We start from the raw sequence: 18,437 nt of genomic DNA on the forward strand, positions 1-18,437 counted from the left end.
TAAACTTTGCAATTATTCCTGAGAGCGTCATCGATGCATTTTTTTTTTCTTTGGAACGAGAAAGACATGTACTACAAATAGAACTTGGTGTCGCTCAGTGAGCCTTTTCTTGTTCTTCTCGAGCTGCGTCAACAGTTTTGCCCCAAATGTGCACGCCTGTTAACTGGCACCAGATCGAGAACGGCCGCCTGTTTAGTGCAATTATGTAACCGCCGGCCAGACAACCACAACAACACATTTCACCTGCTGGCCAGAAAGGAACCGCCAATAGAAGAGAAAGTAGCTTGTAGTTTTGATATCGTGTGAATGCTAAGAGACAAATGTTCACAGTTGAATTTTTGTGCCGTGGCGAGATGTCAAAATATGCAAAGTGTGAACGCTGAGACACGAGCAGTCGCACCTCAGCTGCTCTGCGACAAGCTGTTTATTCTCAACGATTTTCAAATTGTTTTTCTCCTGATATTGCGGATTTCGTTCGCACTTTGTGAGACACTTTTAGCCGACACGAGTCCAGTAACCGGTCAGGGGGATGGACTTTATTGGGTTTGGAACCCTCCGGGCTTTAAGCATTTGCGGCTTATCAGTTCTGACAAACCGCTTTGTGGTAAATGTAAACTAAATTGTCACGTGCATGACACCATCAGTGCAAAAACACACAAACAATATATATATATTTTTTTTTATTCAGTTATTTTAATGTTTCACTAGCATGTTTTTGAATCCAGGATACAAAACGCGAACGCTAGGGATAAAGAAGTGGTGTCATGAAAAATTTGCATTGTTTTACAATTCTCAAAATGGCAGCCATGTACTCTTCTGCCCATAAATATTCTGTACATGCATGGTGGTGTTATACTTTGCAATCCACATCAATCTCATGTATACAATTTATTTACAGATATAAAAAAAAACAACTACCATTTAAGATAAATATTTTTAGTAAAAATGATTAGGTAGGCACACAGTATTAGGAACAATAGTACAAATACGACTACGAACACATAACACTTATAAATGGAAGCGTTTTGCTGTTGGAGGCTGGTCCTCGAGGTCAATGCGGCGTCCCCTTCCTTCTCCTCTCCAGGGTGTGCAGGCCCTCCTGGCGACCCAGAGCATGCTGGGTACCCACCTTGTGGGCGGTCTCTGTGGCAGTGATGTCAATCTGGGCATATTTGGTTGAACCCTTCCCTGTCCACACACAGCGTAGAAAATCTCTTGAGTACAGCACGTCATGGTAACTTTAGACCCTCACATATTTTGTGGCCAGAAGTCTCTTTTATTGGTAGCTCTAACACATTAACCGTAAATGTTTTGGAGTAGCTACAGTCCAATTGTTATCTGTTTTTGTTGTTTTGATTCGACTTGGTTTCGTCTCTCATCTTGGTTTCTGTGGTTTTGCTTGCACCTGTGCTCATCAACCTGGTCCCTTATGTCTTCCATACAGCCCCCCTCAGCCACTCGTGTCTTGTCCAAGTGCGCCTTGTTGTCACGTCCGTTTACTTGGATTTGTTCCTTGGTTTCTTTCTGTCTCTGTTGGTTGATTGTGTTTGCTGCTTCTCTTTCTGTCATTGTCAGTTACGTTTTACCCGAGTCTCGTCGTCTTTCCTTTTGCAGTTCTTTTCGTTTTTTGTTGTTACTTTGAATCTCTTTTTTTTTTTTTTAAGTCCATTTTGTTTTTGATTCCTTAAGATAGTTTATTCTGGACGCAGACTTACTTTGTCCAGGCGTTGGTACCACAGTACCCCGGGTGCCGGGTTCCTGCAGATCCAACTCCATGTAGTTGAGCTGCTTCTTAGACGTTGGACTCACTGGAATATTAACGTACGTCACGCCGTCGCTGCGAGACCTTTCGGCGAGTGAAGTCTCTGGAGGGTGCGCCAACGCTGTCCCTGCAAGATGGTTCGTGTGAGTTTAGAAGTCGTTCAGGTGGCATCAACAAGGCAAGGGTCTAAAAACTACGGACCACCTTCCTTTTTCTTTTTTTTTTTTTAAGTTTTAGCGTGTTACTACACATAATTCAAAGTGAAAGAAATTGGCCCTCTAAAGTTGGAGCACACCTCTTTCGTGATATTCCTGAATCTCGAATCCTGAATGATCGAGATATCAAAAGCTGTTTTCATCTGTACCCTACTTCAGACTCACAAAAATCAAAGATTTATTGTTGTGTCGAAGTGTTCTAACCGTGTTACGTATGAATTTAAACGTAGCCATTATCAGCAGCTCTGTAGCAAAAAGCCCAGAGGGACACTCTACAAGAGGCCATTAGACGACGGCAAAGCCTTTTGGCGATGTCTAAAAGAAGCCTTGAAACCTAATTGATCCTTGCACAAGCGCGGCGGCGTCTGTAATGGCTGCCATTATAGCGAGTGGCTTGTACCCACATCGAGCATACATTGGCGGAGCGTGGCAAAATGTCAACTGCTTTTGAGGCAAAAGCTGATCTAATGAGAGCCGCTTGTTAGAACGTTGAATGATGGTGCTATTTTAGTAGATATGAAGTAGTATAATGGAAACAAATAGGAAATACTAGAAGTAGAAACAATGTTTTCTAGGACCACATTGAAATCTCAAATCCAACATTTTGCTGGACTAGTAGTATCAACATCTACTCTGTTGAACGTGTTACTATAACGTGGTCATCTTTACCTTCCGTCTCTCGGAGCAACCTTTGTGGACTGCAGATAACCATCTGTTCGTTTTTGCTTTTTTCTTCTGCCTGTAAGACAAAAGCAATGAAAAATGATTTGAGGTCAGGAAGAGTATTGAAAGACAGCATGGACAAGTGTGTGCCACACACCAAAAAAATAAATAAATAATGCGATACTGCTACGACACGATTGCAGCAGATCTCAAAGTGCCAATTTACTTAGTTATCAAGACAGTTTTAGAAGTCTGAAGGACAATAAACATAATACAGTGTGACACATCAGCTGTTTATTGCTGTTAATAATAAATATAATTCTAATAATTTGTATTTAGGAGTTTTATATTGGCCTACCTCAGAGTTTTTATCTTCTCTACTCTCCATGATCTCATAGGCAGGATCAGCTCTGTGCTTCTCCCCTCTGTCAGTAGGCCGTTTGTCTGGCGAGGGGCGGGAAAACAAAATATGTCGGAAACCTTAATTTTTCTCCAGCAATGTGTGATGCATGATTCCTGAAATGAATAAGTATCATACAAAACAGCAGCACAATATAGTCGCACACACTCGTACGTTTTTATCAAGAGAACAGGAAGGAACCCACTCAAGCAACATTCCAAAGGGATATTCTTTTAGTTGTGAGTCATGTTAACCATTGCAAAAGTAATTGAAACCACAGTTTTAAATCATTGCATTACTAAAAGAAAAGATATAATGTGATTATTTCAAAATATACATGCATCCGGGGAGTCTGCTTCCTTTCCGATATTTACTGTGTACTAAATACAAAGTAATGAATCACTCAACATATATTTCACTTCTAAGCTACGTGCATTTACATCAAGTACGTACAAGCGTCAGTCGAGCAGCTGTCGCCCATCAAAGACCTCAACAAACATGGAAGTGAATGTGTAAAATACTGTATTTGATGGTTCCCTTTTGATACTGCACCTTGAGAGATCATGTGATATATTGCACGATTCAATTTTCTTTCACAGCTCCTTCAGTAAAAGAAAATAGGGCAGGCGACAGTATCATTCTGATGTTACTGTATCAGTACAGGACCATGACAGATTGCAATATGATATCTCACTATCAATGTTATATCACCACATCCGACCAAGTAGTGGATCATTTCAGTGCTGGACTTTAAACAAATGTAATGCTCCTAATGGACATTGTAGGGAGATCCAGAGAAAAAGGAAAGTGAAAGGAATTCAGGAGTGGTGAGGGATAAAAAGTCCAAGAAAAATATCCATGGTTCAGTTGGAGAAGAGAGAAGAGGCAAACAAGGGTGCAAGAGCGCAGAGGAAAAGAGGCCTCTTACCTTCACTGGGCAATGCCTGACCGTTCGTCTCTTCATTTGGACCGTCAGTTTGAAGAGTCTCAGAACTTTTTCCTTCTGCGCTATTCTTTAGCTGCAGCCCAGTTAGAAAGGTCCGCACACTGAAGATTCTGCCGCGGCGGTGCACTTCGGCAGGTGTGCCCCGCAGCGGCGGGCGGAAACGAGCACCACAGCACTTGGAACAGTTTTCGTAAATGACGTCAGTCGTTGGTGCTTGGGAGCCAAATAGTGGTGGAGGGTTGAGGTGTAATGCAGGGCTCATGGCTACGTATAAGTTACCGCGGTTGGGATTTGATTTCTTAGGTCCTCTGGGATGATGAAGGACCTCAGCTAAAAGGCTTGCTAGTTTTTCCCGTCCTTTTTTGCCAAGTGGTGAACCCTCACGTGTCCTGTCTGACCTGCGAACTGGAACAACAATGCTGGCATTGCTTCTGCGTGATTTGTCAACACTTTGACCTCCTGGATGGGAAATATCACGCGTGGCAAGCAGGAACACGTTCTGATCACGCAAACGTCTTGTAGTCATGCAGATGTTCATTCATGCCAGGAAAAAAAAAACACGAGCTGGTGTGCAAATATAACTGCTCAGTGAACCCCTGCATATTCGTGGTTGAGTTTTCACAAATTCACCTATTTTCTATTTTGGTGCTCCATTTGGTTGCATTATGGTGTCAAGGAAGTGAGTTGAGGAGTTTCATTTAGACATAAGTTGCTCTTTGCCATCATCTTGCGGCATCCATCCATAATTACATAGCTTTGGGGAGCGACGACAATTACGTGTGGATTTTTGAGTCCCTATTCCCCAGCGAATAGCGGGGGTTCACTGATTATCAGGTGATTGTACCTACCCGGTAATGCAGGTATTGCTGCACCACTCGCAGGGTTGAAGGACGTACCCTGTGAAATGATGGGAAACATTAGGATTCACGACAATCACTTTGTGGGTGAAGTGTTGTCAATCATTACAACAAGCCACGACGGCATTTCCGCCTTCTGTGGTATCCAAAAATTAAGTCCTTGCACTAACTATGGCATGGCCTACAGAAACTCCATGAGAAAAAAAAAAAAAAGATGACCGCCTCACCTGAAGTCCACCGCATACTGAGCAGATGGTCACAATGGTTTTGGTTGTGCTGGACTCCGTGCTGTCACTAGAGGGTGCCCACCTTGTTTTTCTGCTCAGTGAGCTCACTGTTTTGAGGTGACCCTCAGAGCCCCCCTTTAAAGACTCTGTTACAGGATCAGGAGAATCCTTAGATAAACTGGAGTAATCCTGTGCCAGACTCCTGGGAGTGTCATACAGATACCTGAGTGAGGTTGGTACTTTGTACTCATGTCCTGAAACATTGGGGCATGAACAAGGGCTGAGGTCTTGAGCCAAGTGCGGAGGCAGACAAAAAACTGAGCCAAAGTCCTCACTACCGCTAATGTCCAGACTTCCCGTGTATGAGGAGAAACTTCCAGAGTAAGAGGAATGACTACCAGTGGCAATACCGCTGTCTAAGGAGCTCTGGCGACCAATTTCCTGTAGCTGCCTGGGGTCTTTGATTCCAGAAGCGTTCCCGCTGCCTTGGTTGCCCAATTGCTTTTCCACACTCGCCACTTTGTTGCCAACAACATTGCTATCAGCGAGGTTACTGCCAGATTCGGTCCAAATGGCCAAACGACTGGAAACGCTGCAGTCTGATTGGCTGGTGTCTGAGGTGTCCGAGGAACCGGATATGCTGCGGTCATCGGCTCCGGGGGATGCACAATACATGGACGACGCTGCAAACACGACACGTGTAAGGGTCTTTAATCAGCAGCTCATACATAATGCAGCATCTGTTGCAAGCCGCGTAATAACAACGATAGATCACGAGTGAAACGAAAGACGGGTTTAATTTGTATTGTGATGGACTGTTGCACAGCGAAATCACTGCGGGTGCTGCAAACAATGGAACTTGCAAGGATTGATCATGAACAGGATTTACCTGTGCTGTTCCGATTGGAAAGCATACTCAATCGCTTCTCCAGTTCCCGTGTCTCATGGTTCAGCCTCTCCTCAGAATTGGTCTGACTAGTGTTTGGATCTGTCAAAAAGAATGATGACCAGATGTTAGCAGTTGGAGTCATGCTATTCTATTGCATGCAAGCGTGCAACTAACTAAGAAAACAAATTACCCACCCAGCTATCCATTTGTTATGGACAATCTGTGATAAGCATATTAGTCCAATAACAGAACACTGCTCGATTGCTGTTCAAAAGTATCCCTACAGCTGCTCGCTGCTCTCATCATAGGCAACGACAGCATGAGTCTCCAAACCCTCTTGAGAGGACTGGTACTAGAGCCCAAGCTGTGTTGAGTTGAGCCTGGCTGCATCTGCTCAGAACTTCTCGACCTCTCACACTAAGTCAGTGTTACTTTCCTACCACAGTGAAAGATTTCAAAACAACCACCGTTTAAATCCAGCCTTTCCAAAGCAAAAAGTTTTATCTTCATCTGAATGCTCAGGATCGTCCTCTGGCGCTTAGTCCACTGTGGCTTATATCAAAACCAGTTGTACTCTTAGATGTTTCCATTGGCCAATCAGAGCTAAAGGGAATGAAAATTGGAAGAGACTACTTAAATATGTCTTTTTTTTTTTTTTAGAACCAGTGATCGACGAGCGCCACTGTAATCAATATGCACAACGTCAATTGAATTTGCACAAAAAGACTCCTACCCTTTGAAGCTTAAGGCTTTGAGACCACGTGTGCAAGTAGCATGTCCTTGGAGAGGGTCACGCGGGGCGTTTGTGCAACACAACATGGTATATTAATAGTGCTGTAAGCGTTTAGCGCCACTCCACGACCATGTGAATGACTCTTATATTCTTTTAAGTCTGCAACATGTCATTGAAATGTATATTTTTCTACCACTTTCAAATGCATCCTACTCACAAGAGTGCTTTTTTTTCAATCCCCACCATTGATCCTACTGAAAAGCTAGGTTACCATTGAAAATACTTTCAAATACAGTAAAGAACCAACCAGGACCCTACCAAAGTAACAAACACAAGGCTCATAATGGAAATGTATCAATCTATGTTAATGAATGAAATGATCTGGCATTATTTATTTGAATTTCTTTTCATTCCAGTTTGGGGGCTCACGCTAACCAACCAGTGAACAATATCGCAGAATGTTGTTGGGCTGATGGTACACGAATGCCTCAAGTGATTAGAAGGCTTTGTCTGCTTCGCTCGTGTGAACCCCTCGCTTCTATTTATTCTCCGACGGGAATAGGCTGCACTTAAGCGTAGAGATATGGAAAAATGAAGAATATCCACAATCCCCCGCAGGTGACTCGAACACATTTACTGTGATGTCGGCAAGAACATTGGCTGTTGGAAATCGGAGAGGTGTTAAAAGTGGACAGAATGAAAGCGGTGTTAAATGTGGTGTTAAAACAAAACCAAGTTGGAAGACTTGAAATTTGCACATTGTTGTGGAGCAAGCTTGCACCCATGATTTGATAATAATGTCCTTGTAGGCTTGGTGAAGTGTCATGTACCTCTGTTTGTGAAAAGGTTTTCCTTCACTACTCTTTGGTTCTAAGTGTACTACTAATCAAACTCATGTTTGTATTGTTCAGTGTAGTGACACTTCTTCCAGAAGGCTTTACAGCAGACCTGGGCATTGTACGGCCCGCGGGCCACATACGGCCCTTTGGTTGACATTGACTGGCCCGTGTAAGGTTCATTGGAAATTACAAAATAAACATATTTTCTTATTTTACTTGATGCATGGACTGAAGCTGCGTTGCTTTTATTTTGAAGTTGTTTTTTATTCACGTACATGATGACGCAATACGTATATCAAGGCGTGCGAGACGTGCGCATGATTGGATCATTGTCGCTAGCAAGTCACAAGACTTAAGCCCTCAGAAATGCCCGCTGCTAAAAAAAGGTAGATGCCGAATGCAGGGTTTTCAACAAAAACTGGACTGCTAAGTATTTATTTACTGAAGTCGGAGGTAAAGCCGTGTGTTTAGTTTGCGGGGAGCAGATCGCCGTGTTTAAAGACGATTTTGATTGTAGTGTGGTTATTTTTATTTGCATGTTTAGTGTGTTTTTATTATGTTGTTTTAGTGATTTAATTATTTAATTACATGCTTTTCTTCAGAGATATTGATTACCTGATTGCCTGCATCTAAGTTTATTGGATAAATGTCACAGATAGTAAAAAACTTTCACATTTTGTTTACCATTGTTTTGGGAAAATCTGATTGAATAAATGACATTTTTTGTAAGGAAAACTCACTTTTTCATTACTTAATTATGATATATACTCTTACCAGCTTGTCAAAAATAATGTTATTTACTGCTTTTTATAAAGAAATGCAATTAATAATATGAAGAATTGAGTTCAGCCTTTTGGCCGGCCCTCCACAATATTTTCAGTTTCTCATGTGGCCCCATGGAAAAAATAATTGCCCACCCCTGCTTTACAGTATCTGAAAGTTTGAGTAAGCATCCTTGTTTAAAGGCAAATGTCATTTCTGTCCAAATGATCACGATTTATGTCTTCAAAATGTCAGATTATCTTGCTTCAGTTCAAACTTTTAGGTTGCAAGTCGACTAGCTCTCTTGAGTGGAATCTGTTGGACGTTGGAGCTTTCACGTTCTGTTAACAGCCAACTACTAACGAAATTTGCAGCTGTAACAAGTTACCCAACTTTGAGGTTTAGAAAGCTGCAGCAACTTCTGGCGGTGCTTAGGGCAGCCATGTTTAACGCCACAGAAGATTAGCCAATTATGAAAAATCTGTTACCAGTCGTAATTTTGTGGCATCAGTTTTGTCGACTGTGGAATCATTTGGAGAAGAGAGCACACTGAGTTGAAGCTCCAGTGTTTGGGATGTGGCTATAATCTGTTGGCGCTGCGTCAAACATCTTGACTGACCTGGCAGGATGGGCTGGAGGCCAAAAGGTCCCCTAGTAGGAGAGACACCTCGGACGATGCAGTCGAATAAGAAGCTTATCTGCTCGCTTTCGGAAGACGTGAGCAGGAAAACACCAGCCCCTGTGGAGTGCAGGTGGAAAACTGTTCAATGACAGGAACTTTGACAGCATTTTGGGCCATTTATCTCCAAATATAGAAATATGGAATTCATTGGCTTTTCAGTCTCAAGTGTTTGTCGGAATGCTTTCTGCAAGATTGTGGAATGTCTCTGACCTCCTTGTGACAACAAACCTGTCACCCATAAATGGTCCTTGAGTCAACACTGCTCCGGAGACCACCCACCACATCAGGACATAACCCTTAATTAATTGTACACCTGACACTTGCCATCATTGAATGTTCAACTCACTTCAAAAAAAGTGGTTATCTTGTTGTCATTGTTTTTAAGAATACTAATTATAATAAAGATGGAATGGTTGGCTCAATCCAATTGTGCCTTAGTTTATCGCCACAAACTCGCATTGCTAAGACAATAAAACGGAGCCAATGAATGACTCATGCCTGTGGGGGTTGTTTTTTTCAGGACTGAATCATTCCCTGAAAAACATGTATGCCAGCAGATGTTCTCCACAATCCTTTATCTACAGCGACTAAAACAACTTTCGCAAAGGAGTTCTTGCGCCTCCATGTCCGGTAGACTTACAGTAGCCACATCGCGTTCCTCCCTCAAAGACAAATCCATTTGGTACGGGCCCATATCGACGCAGGTCCGGAAGGTTCCAGTGGCCTAGGACGACGGGGGATGAGTCTCTGACAAGAGCTAGCAAATTGTTGCACAAGTGAAGGGTTGCCGGTCCGCTCTCTAACTTTGTTCCTGCCAAGACTCCGACGCTGAACCTGTGAACTGGGCCCAACAGACAAAAACAGACAATTGTGGGGAAAATGTCATAAAAATCTCGAACTTGTTATGCAGTACATGTCAAAGATACATCTGGGCATATCTGCAGAGATTTTTTTTTATGACTCCACAATTACTTCAGCAATGCATAAACATTCCTATCCATTAGTCCGTTTATTGTTGTTACCATGAAAATGAGGAAATGTCAACCTTTTAAAGGAAAGCCTTGGCACACCCACCCACCGACAGGCAGATGACATTTTGACACGCTCCTCTCAGTGGCATTAAGCGGTCAAGTGCACACACAAAAGACTGAAAGGTCCTCGAATGTAACCATTAGTACCCTCCTTAACATTCAGCTGGACCGCCGCCACCAACTGAGCCGGCCATTGCTATTAGTGGCGCCTCTGAGTTTCTCGCTTATGTAACTAGTGTTCCTATATAGCACATAGAGCAAACACAGCCTTTAGATTCTGTACATACCGCATTCTGTATTGTTGACTCCTGAATTGATCAAGGAATGTATCGAAATACCCAGGTGCGCTCGTAAATGCTTCAAACTTGCTCTACCAGGATTACGACCTGCGATGATTCAACAGGTCCATTCTTGTCTTCTTGCAATCTTGAAAGGTCTGATTCTACAATTTATCAGGTGTGCTCTTGACAAACAGCTAAACTTGAGCTCGAAAGGTCCAAATTTAGGACTAGCGAGCAAGTAAGATCCTGTAAATGCTAAACTTGAGCTCGAAAGGTCCAAACTTAGGACTGACGAACAAGTAAGATCCTGTAAATGCTTAAAATCGGACCTTGTACTATTCAAGATTACGTCCATGTCACTTTATGAGCTTTATACAGAAGCGTTGGTACGAGTCAGCAGGGTGACAAACCAGCAAATGTATTCATGACAACTTCTAAAGTTGACCCAGAAATGGCTGATGCTACGACCAATAAGCAAGTGACCTCTTGGACTGCTGAACATGATCTAGAAAGGTCTCAATCCAAAGATGCACGGCCTCTTCTCACCTTCTCCCAAGCTGTAGCGCAAACGGGCTTCCCAGGCCTGCAGAGTCTCCTTGCTGTCGAACCCAAGCAGAACCGTCTGGGTCAGACAGAGAATGGCCAGTGTGAATGACGTGCCTTCGCACCACCGTCCGCTTTCCAGGCCGCAGATCTCCTCAAGAATGATTCCGGCCCGATCCTTGTTCCCTTCGACTTTGTCCGACTTGTCTTTAAAAACCAACAACACGAGGCAATCTGGAGGCGTCAAAAGAGTCCGTGTGAGTATGTGGAGCACGCAGTCACAATCAATGTCAATTTACAACTCGCGTTGACAGCTGCAATAACACCGGCAAGAAAGAGCCGACCAGAGCCAAGTGACATTTTTTTTTTTTCTTCAGGAGAACAAAGTTGTCCGTAATGCGGAACATAGACGTACGTAATCCAACAAATTCTTACAAGGCTAACACTCCCAACATGGCATGTTTGAATATTTAAAGGTAAAAAAAAGTAAGGGTTGTATCATTGCGACAAAAAATTGAAAATTATGAAGAACGGCATTTTTATGAGAATAGCTGTCATTTTCAAGCTGTCAAATTTGAAAAGTGATTTAACGAGAAGAAAGTAATAAGGGGAAACAATTTTCCGTTTTACGAGAATAAAATATGAGAAAATCGGCAGTTTGATCCTAAAAAGATTTAGAAAATACATTTTTTTTTTTTTTTTTACCTGCTACAGGCGACGGCTTACGAAGAACGATCCACCTAGTTTTCCACTGCAAAAGAAAAACACCCCAAAAAGTCAGACTTGTTTCATCAAAATTACACCCCACCCACCCCTTCACCATCCCAAAAAATTCAAATAAAATAAAGCTTTACCTTTTTCCCGTCTTTGAGTCTGGCATATCCCTCCACGACAACCGAATCGGTCATCTTCAGTCATGGTTCCTGACAGCTGCACAGTTGGCTGCCCCAATGAGGTGGGTCACTTTCAAAATAGCTGCAGTGCCCTCAGTCGCTCGCTAAGCCAGCCCCACCCCCACCCTTACCCCGCCTTTGAAAAATAACAACAACAAGACCAGCATAGAAAATAGCATGGCCACCCAAAGTAAGGCATACTTTGCATGCCGGTGCATCGTAAAAGTTTTAGCAAAACTAACCAAACGTGCAGCTCTTTCAAATTTGAGTTGTCATTTATCAAATTATATGATGGAAGTTGTGATTTGAAAAGAATAATGTCGTATAACAATTACAAATGCAATTTTATAAGAATAGATTTTTATTTTCCTGTGATATGAAAGAAATCAATTTTAGAGACATGGTAAATTATTCAGTCTTTTATTTCACAGTGGGAGAAAGGTCATTGTCAACTAGTCACAAATCTTCTATCACGTCTTCTTGGCTTTCCGTCTGATCACAGAATTGATCCAGTCCATGTAGTTGGCCACTTTAGTGTAAACGCCGGGTTTTCCCGAGCGGCCGCAGCCCTCCCCCCAGCTGATAATCCCATACAGGAAACTGACGTCGTCCTTCGCACAGGCCAGCGGGCCGCCAGAATCCCCCTGACGAAGAATGCGTGCCATAATTACATTAGCGACGACAATAGCGTATCCAAAAAGACTCTTGCGCACAGTTAATTACTAATAACTCATTGCTGATCTCACGCTAATTGCTAATTCAATGCTAATTCCTAATCGGCGGCATTTTGGAGAAATTTAACATGGACCCACCCAAAAAAATCTCAATTTCTGCCAGCCGGACAGATGTCACCCTCTTACCTGGCAGGCGTCCACGCAGCCGTTGAGGCCAGCACAAATCATGTCTGTGGTCACGTGGTTGCCGTACACTTCTGGCCTCTTGCAGGTGTCATGGCTGATCAGTCTCACTCCCGCTTCCTGCAGGCTGGAATAAGCATCTGCTTCTGTTAAAAAAAAAAAAAATACACTTTGGTAATCCTTAGCTATATGGTGGTTCACCTACTGTTTCTCAGATTATGGAACACCAACAGCGCCACATTGGCATTGAATTTGATAGAACAACAATTACAAAGATAGAAGACTGAGTGTGAGGTGCCTTAAATTATCTTCCATCATCTTGGCATTTATCTTTTTCATGATCAATGAGTCAAATTGAGTTCCCCTCTAATCTTGGTCTTCCAATCACTGCTGATCACAAATACAAAGCAAATACAACGCCGCCATCTTCGGGGATCGTTTAGCCATTACATTGGTAGACAAATCTGAATTTCATAGACAAGCTGGGTGAGATTGTCTTTCAAAAATGTATTTGACAAATATTGATGTGAATGGTTGGATTCCAGTATACGAAAAGAAACGTTCACAGCAGTGAATATTTTCAGAGTGAGAAGAAGAGGCAGAGAAGGTGCCCAACAAGTCTCCAATAATTGGTGGGCATTCTCAAAGTTTAGAACAACCGTGCGAATTTCATATTTAGACACTATAAAGCATTTTGCATTGTAATTAGCATTAACCTTCTGAACATTTCAAAATTCTATGATCTTTATTGGTGTTTTTGATATTTAAATACACAATGTTTAATTCTCTTGGTTAAACTCTCAGTTTTACATTTTATACTTTAAATTGTTCAGATTTATTCCCAAAGTATGTTTTGAAAACTTTGTGTTTCAAAGTGTGTATGAGGCTCTTTTTAAGAGTTGAACATTGTATGATGTCACTCACTCTCATGCATGTGTCCCCAGCCACTGATGGAGCAGCAATAGTTATCTGGGAAGGTGACTCCTGTTTCGGGAAGACAGATGGGCCTGATGAACGGCGTCCGCTTCACACAGTGGCCGTCTTTCTTCTTCAGTTTAATGAGAACTGGCCCATTTGGGAGGTCAAGAAAACAAACAAACGGTAAGCTTTTTTTGAGAGGGAGGGACGCAGCTGCTTAGTGACGCACAACTGTGCACGCACACTTGAGGTCATTTACTTTGAGTCATCACTATGTGATTACCTATGTCGTGGAGCGTCGGGTTGAACACGGAGAACTGTTTGGGAAAAATATACTTGTCCACTCCAAAGGTGCGCGTGTCGGGACTGCTGACGTTGAAGTGGTGCTGGCCGAATACCACGCGAAGCTGCGATAGCAGCGGGCTGAGAAAGTCACAGAGAATCACACACAACCCGACATGGTCACACGGGTGGTGACATTTCTGGATATAGAGTGAATATGAAATCTCTGTGAAAGAAACAGACGCTCCCATTGGGGTATGTAATGCTCGTATATAGAAGAAGCGGCTGACATACTTGCGGAAGAAGCAGTGGGCCGCCGAGACCACCCAGCAAGAGGCAATCAAAGTTCCGGCGCAGAAGTCTGAATGTCCGATGTAAATGGCCACCATCCAGGGGTGGCTTCCCGGCAGAGCCGAGTTTCCTCCCATGATCCTTCCCCTGGCCACCGACACCCGCTTCTTGTGCTTTGTCCCGCACACCGGATTCTTGGCTGGCACCGAGCCAGCCGAGTCACTCAATTCGGGTAGCGTGTTGAACGTGTTCATCCTACGAGAGGATGCTACAGAAAACAATGCGGTGGTTATCGCTGAAATGTCTTTACATTCATGCTAAAAATTCCAATATAGTGTATATATTTTTTTTTTCTATGATCATATTTTCCTGTGTAAACTCACACAGTGGCATCTTGCAGGACGGCACTGCACAGTACTCCCAGGAGATGGCGCCCCTGCTCAGAGTGTAGCACCACGGCATCTTGTCGCCATCAGGATTCCTGCACGCACAGGTATGTTCTGATTTGATTTTTATATTTGAGACTAAAACTATTATGTTCTTGCCAGTCAGGTTATTTGTAAAAATGTATTTGTAATCAAATATTATGGGGGACTTTTTTTAAATTCTCCCTTTGGTTGAATAATATAGTAAAAATCGAACAATTTTAATATTTTATTACTTTCTAAGTATTACAAAATAACACTGTAATATTAGAACTTTATATGTACATTGATCATCGACACCAATGAGCCGTGATTGGTCATGACTTGAGACCTAGCAACTGTGTTGTCATTTTCAGTCGACAGCAAGTGGCAAAAGGGCCGCCCCCAGTAATCGATTAAAATTTCATACATTTCATTTTCATTTCATAAATTTCACTGCTTAATTCCTATTCCACAAATGCAATATCAATCAGAATGCCGTGTTTAGAAGAGTGACGGCAACATATTATTGTAAAGAACATTTTGGGTTGACTTCCACTTTATGATCCTATCTTAAGGTGCGGTCGAACTTATGCATGTACAGAATTGAATATCGTCAGATGTTTTGTGCATTGCATTACGCTTCGCTCCTACTAAATGTACAAATATAACGAGAGTTTAATTTGACTATATAATACTATATACATCATCATAATCCTGTGGTGATTTTACAATAATGTGCTATTATTAATGCCAGTATGTTATTTTAAATTCAACAATTCATTTCATATCAAATGTATATGTATGCGCCACATACGTACACCCATAAGGTACACATACCTGCAGTTGGCATGCTCTCCGAGGCCCCTCTGGGATGCGGCAACTACCGTGCCCACATGGAGCTCATCGTAAAGCAGGTCCGAGTTCCACGGCAGACAGCGGGCGCCAGACGCCGCCGTGGACACCACGCCTCGGTAGCGTGTGCCCCGACTGTTGTAGCACTCGCTTTCTGGCTCTGTTGGGGGGGGGGGGGGGGGGGCGCTTTGGTCAGTAGGATACTGGAAATGGAGTCAGAAGAAAGAAAGGGTCTACTCACTGAAGCTGCAGTACGGTCCGCCATAGCCGTGTCTGCAGTTACACACTTTCTTGCGAGTGGCGATGATCATCCGGCATGTTCCGTCATTCTGGCACGGGTTCGAGCGACACACTGGCATATGGATAATGCATAAAAGTCCGTTATGTCAGAGATAGATTAATGTGTCCCTAAATGTTATTTTGACGCTGACTTCATTTACGTTTTTCCTTTTTCTAGCAAATCAGGGTTCTGGGGATATTTTCGTTTTTTTTTTTATTTTACGTTTGACTTATAAAAGCTTGTGTGGATTTTAGCTTTGTCTTGCTGAACCTAAATGTTAATTCATTAATCTTACAAATTATAATACATATTACATTATTTGAATTTATTATTATGAAAAAAATATTTAGAAATGTTGACTTGCTTTTCTGCTTTAAAAAGATGTAAAAATTTGTTGACCAGCTTTTTGCATTGCATCATCAACCACCCTATCGATGCTAACGTTAGCATTTCAATGGTATTTTCCATTTACGTTAGCATTAAATTAGTAAGGCAACGTGGTTCGCTTGTTTTAAATACATGAGGTGAAATTTTCTTTGCGTTCTGTTTACTTTTGATCATTCGGATGATTGACCATGAAATAAAGCGGCAAGGCCCCGCCCAATGATGCTTGACGCTTTAATCAGGGTCCTTTTTCTCCCAGTGTAAGATAAGTTTTGCTCACAGGGGCGTGAAGGCACCTTTGCGGTTTTGTTCCTTTCTGCTGTAAATACCCATGAACCCCCCCACCTCCAATGAACCTGTGGGTGTGTCTGAAAATACCATTCCTTAGTCACAGTGAGTCATATAATCTTTCTTTTCTTCCTTCGTGATCAAAGGAAGGGTGTGGGGCCTGTTTAATATCACGGCCATTTCGTTTAATATGCACCGCCGTAGGTGTCGGTAACGAAAGCAAACAAGACAGCCGTGTCGCGTGAGCCTTACGCATGTAGCGGGCTCGTCGGCACTCGATCTTGCCGCCGACGCACGTGCACTGTTCCACGTTGCGGAGGTGAATGCGGCCCCAGGAATCGCCGTCGTCATAATGGCGCAGGTGTACGGTTTCGTAGCACTGTTCTAAAAAAAACAAAACGCAGCAGAGGCAACAAAGTTGAAAGAAACAAAAGAAACCCGATTGTGCAGTTTTTTTTTTTCATTCCATAGTGTACGTTATCTCTTCCTTACAGAGCAGTAATTTGCCGTGTTGCCGACGCAGGTTATTTTTCATCTAAAATTTGTATTTAAAAAAATTTCTGCACAGCGCCAGCAGTCTTGCATTTACCATTTGAACAGCAGAACTCAGAAGTTGAATTGGATTGGTTTGTGCGTCTTTTGACTATTCAGCGCTTACGTCGTGAATAAAAGTACGTTTCCCCCGCATGCGGCATACTCACTGCGCTCGCACAGTCTTCCGGAAAAGCCGTCAGGACAGGAGCACTCAAACGTGAGCCCGTCTGGGATCAGCGTGCAGATGCCACCATTTTGACACGAGTTCAACCGACACGGATCGGTGATCCTTCGCGACGTGTGAACGGAAGCTGGAGAAAAAAAAAAGCACAGCAATTGAAAAAAATATTTATATATGCTATTCACAGGAAATTGGAAATATTTGGCTTTGTGGAGTTGCTTGGGAATCAATGGTGTGTGTTTATTTTAACGATAGCGTGCGTATATGCTAATGCCAACCATTGGGTTGTCTTTGCTCCGGCGCACAGAAACCCCACTTTCGGTCCCGGTCGAAATTCGGAGTAAGAGAGCACCTGTGGGGAAAAAAATAAGAAAAGAAAAGCTCACGATTCTCTTTTGTGGAACTTTCCATCATTTGTATTTAATGCAGAGCACAAATTGACAGATGACGCGTTCTGTTACACCACCTTGAGGACTCACCACGGTCTCGAGGCGAGGACGGTGATGCAATGGTGATGAATTCTTCCGCCCTGGCGAAATGGAATAGCACATTCTTTTCCAGACGTGGTGGCAACTGTTAACGGGAGGAAATAAAAGTTTCAATGTTCGGCTCTTAGAATTCCCATAAGATATTTGTGGATCCTTATCTCTCAGCAATACCGGTGTATACTTTTGGAACTTAGTTTGGAAATGTATGAATGCTTGTCACTCAGAATTCTAGGATGATTTGTGTGAGAAAGTTTTCAATTTTTTCAATCAAAGGGCTTGAAACTCATCATTTCCACAAATATTTTTTTCTCATCTCCCAGCATTGCATCCTCAATTTTTTTCTAGAACTTAAGAATGCTTTGTCTCTCAGCTCTGAAATGCATTAATGTGTTGCGTTACCTTTTTCACTCTTTGCAAATGGCTCTTTAGAGATAACGGTCTCGCGCGGCTGAAAAAAAAAGTGCGCACGAGATCACAGAAACATTCACATTAATTTTTTTTTTTTTTTTTTTTAAATGTGTGCTCTACTTACCCCCTGTGTGCTGAGAGCAAATGGAAGAAAAAGTAAAAGCCCGTATGTCATGGTGGAAGTATGCATCGATGTGCCGTGGAAAGGAAAACAAAAAAAAAATGCCTTCACGTCATGTGTGGAAGTTGGAAGCGTCTCACTGCGCTTTTACGCGCGTGGATCCCTGCAAGTATTATCCTGCCCCGAGTTGAGTAAATCCCTTGCGTCATTGGGCTGGTCTACGTATTGGCGTATTCCGCCACCGCCGCCTCCCGCCCGGTGTTTCCCCTGTGGACGCTCTGCCTTGCCTCAATGCTAAAAAGCACCCACATAGACCTGCATTGGGGAATGAAGCAGGAAGGTTGGGAGGGGGTGGGGGTTGTGGGTGTGCCCTTGTAACTTGTTCCCTTTGTATCCCAAATCATCTTTCGCCATTGGAATGAA

General features: G+C 42.8%; 2 protein-coding genes and 1 long non-coding RNA gene across 4 annotated transcripts in view; 1 reads left to right on the forward strand and 2 right to left on the reverse strand.

Annotated features, from left to right (window-relative positions):
* The window catches only part of LOC147060221 (uncharacterized), a 64,258-nt gene that overhangs the window by 17,555 nt on the left and 28,266 nt on the right, over positions 1–18,437 (forward strand). Inside the window, exons 4-5 of the long non-coding RNA XR_015065479.1 lie at positions 13,525–13,681; positions 14,459–14,564. This is a non-coding gene — a long non-coding RNA (uncharacterized LOC147060221). The remainder of the gene's footprint in view (positions 1–13,524; positions 13,682–14,458; positions 14,565–18,437) is intronic.
* LOC147060224 (protein Dok-7-like) lies at positions 515–11,738 on the reverse strand. 2 transcript variants are annotated; one of them, XM_085905634.1, is made up of 13 exons: positions 11,685–11,738; positions 11,536–11,581; positions 10,834–11,064; positions 9,616–9,816; positions 8,913–9,032; positions 5,960–6,058; positions 5,071–5,753; positions 4,835–4,883; positions 3,969–4,391; positions 2,999–3,084; positions 2,647–2,716; positions 1,716–1,889; positions 515–1,188 (listed from the first exon to the last, which is right to left on the reverse strand). In XM_085905634.1, the coding sequence occupies exons 1-13, from the start codon at positions 11,736–11,738 to the stop codon at positions 1,052–1,054; spliced, it is 2,373 nt and encodes a 790-aa protein (XP_085761760.1). In that variant the 3' UTR covers positions 515–1,051. The 2 variants fall into 2 exon arrangements, with proteins under 2 accessions (XP_085761760.1, XP_085761761.1); XM_085905635.1 differs by having other exon boundaries at positions 3,969–4,445.
* hgfac (HGF activator) lies at positions 12,142–18,185 on the reverse strand. The gene is made up of 14 exons (XM_085905630.1): positions 18,018–18,185; positions 17,885–17,933; positions 17,477–17,570; positions 17,276–17,349; positions 16,984–17,127; positions 16,535–16,666; positions 15,572–15,682; positions 15,316–15,490; positions 14,455–14,552; positions 14,075–14,339; positions 13,782–13,921; positions 13,505–13,645; positions 12,584–12,726; positions 12,142–12,367 (listed from the first exon to the last, which is right to left on the reverse strand). Exons 1-14 carry the CDS (start codon positions 18,081–18,083, stop codon positions 12,194–12,196), a joined length of 1,806 nt encoding a protein of 601 aa, XP_085761756.1. The 5' UTR covers positions 18,084–18,185; the 3' UTR covers positions 12,142–12,193.

This window comes from Syngnathus leptorhynchus, chromosome 2 (genome assembly GCF_054491065.1).
Source record: "Syngnathus leptorhynchus isolate UIUO chromosome 2, UIUO_Slep, whole genome shotgun sequence".
Lineage (NCBI taxonomy): Eukaryota > Metazoa > Chordata > Actinopteri > Syngnathiformes > Syngnathidae > Syngnathus > Syngnathus leptorhynchus.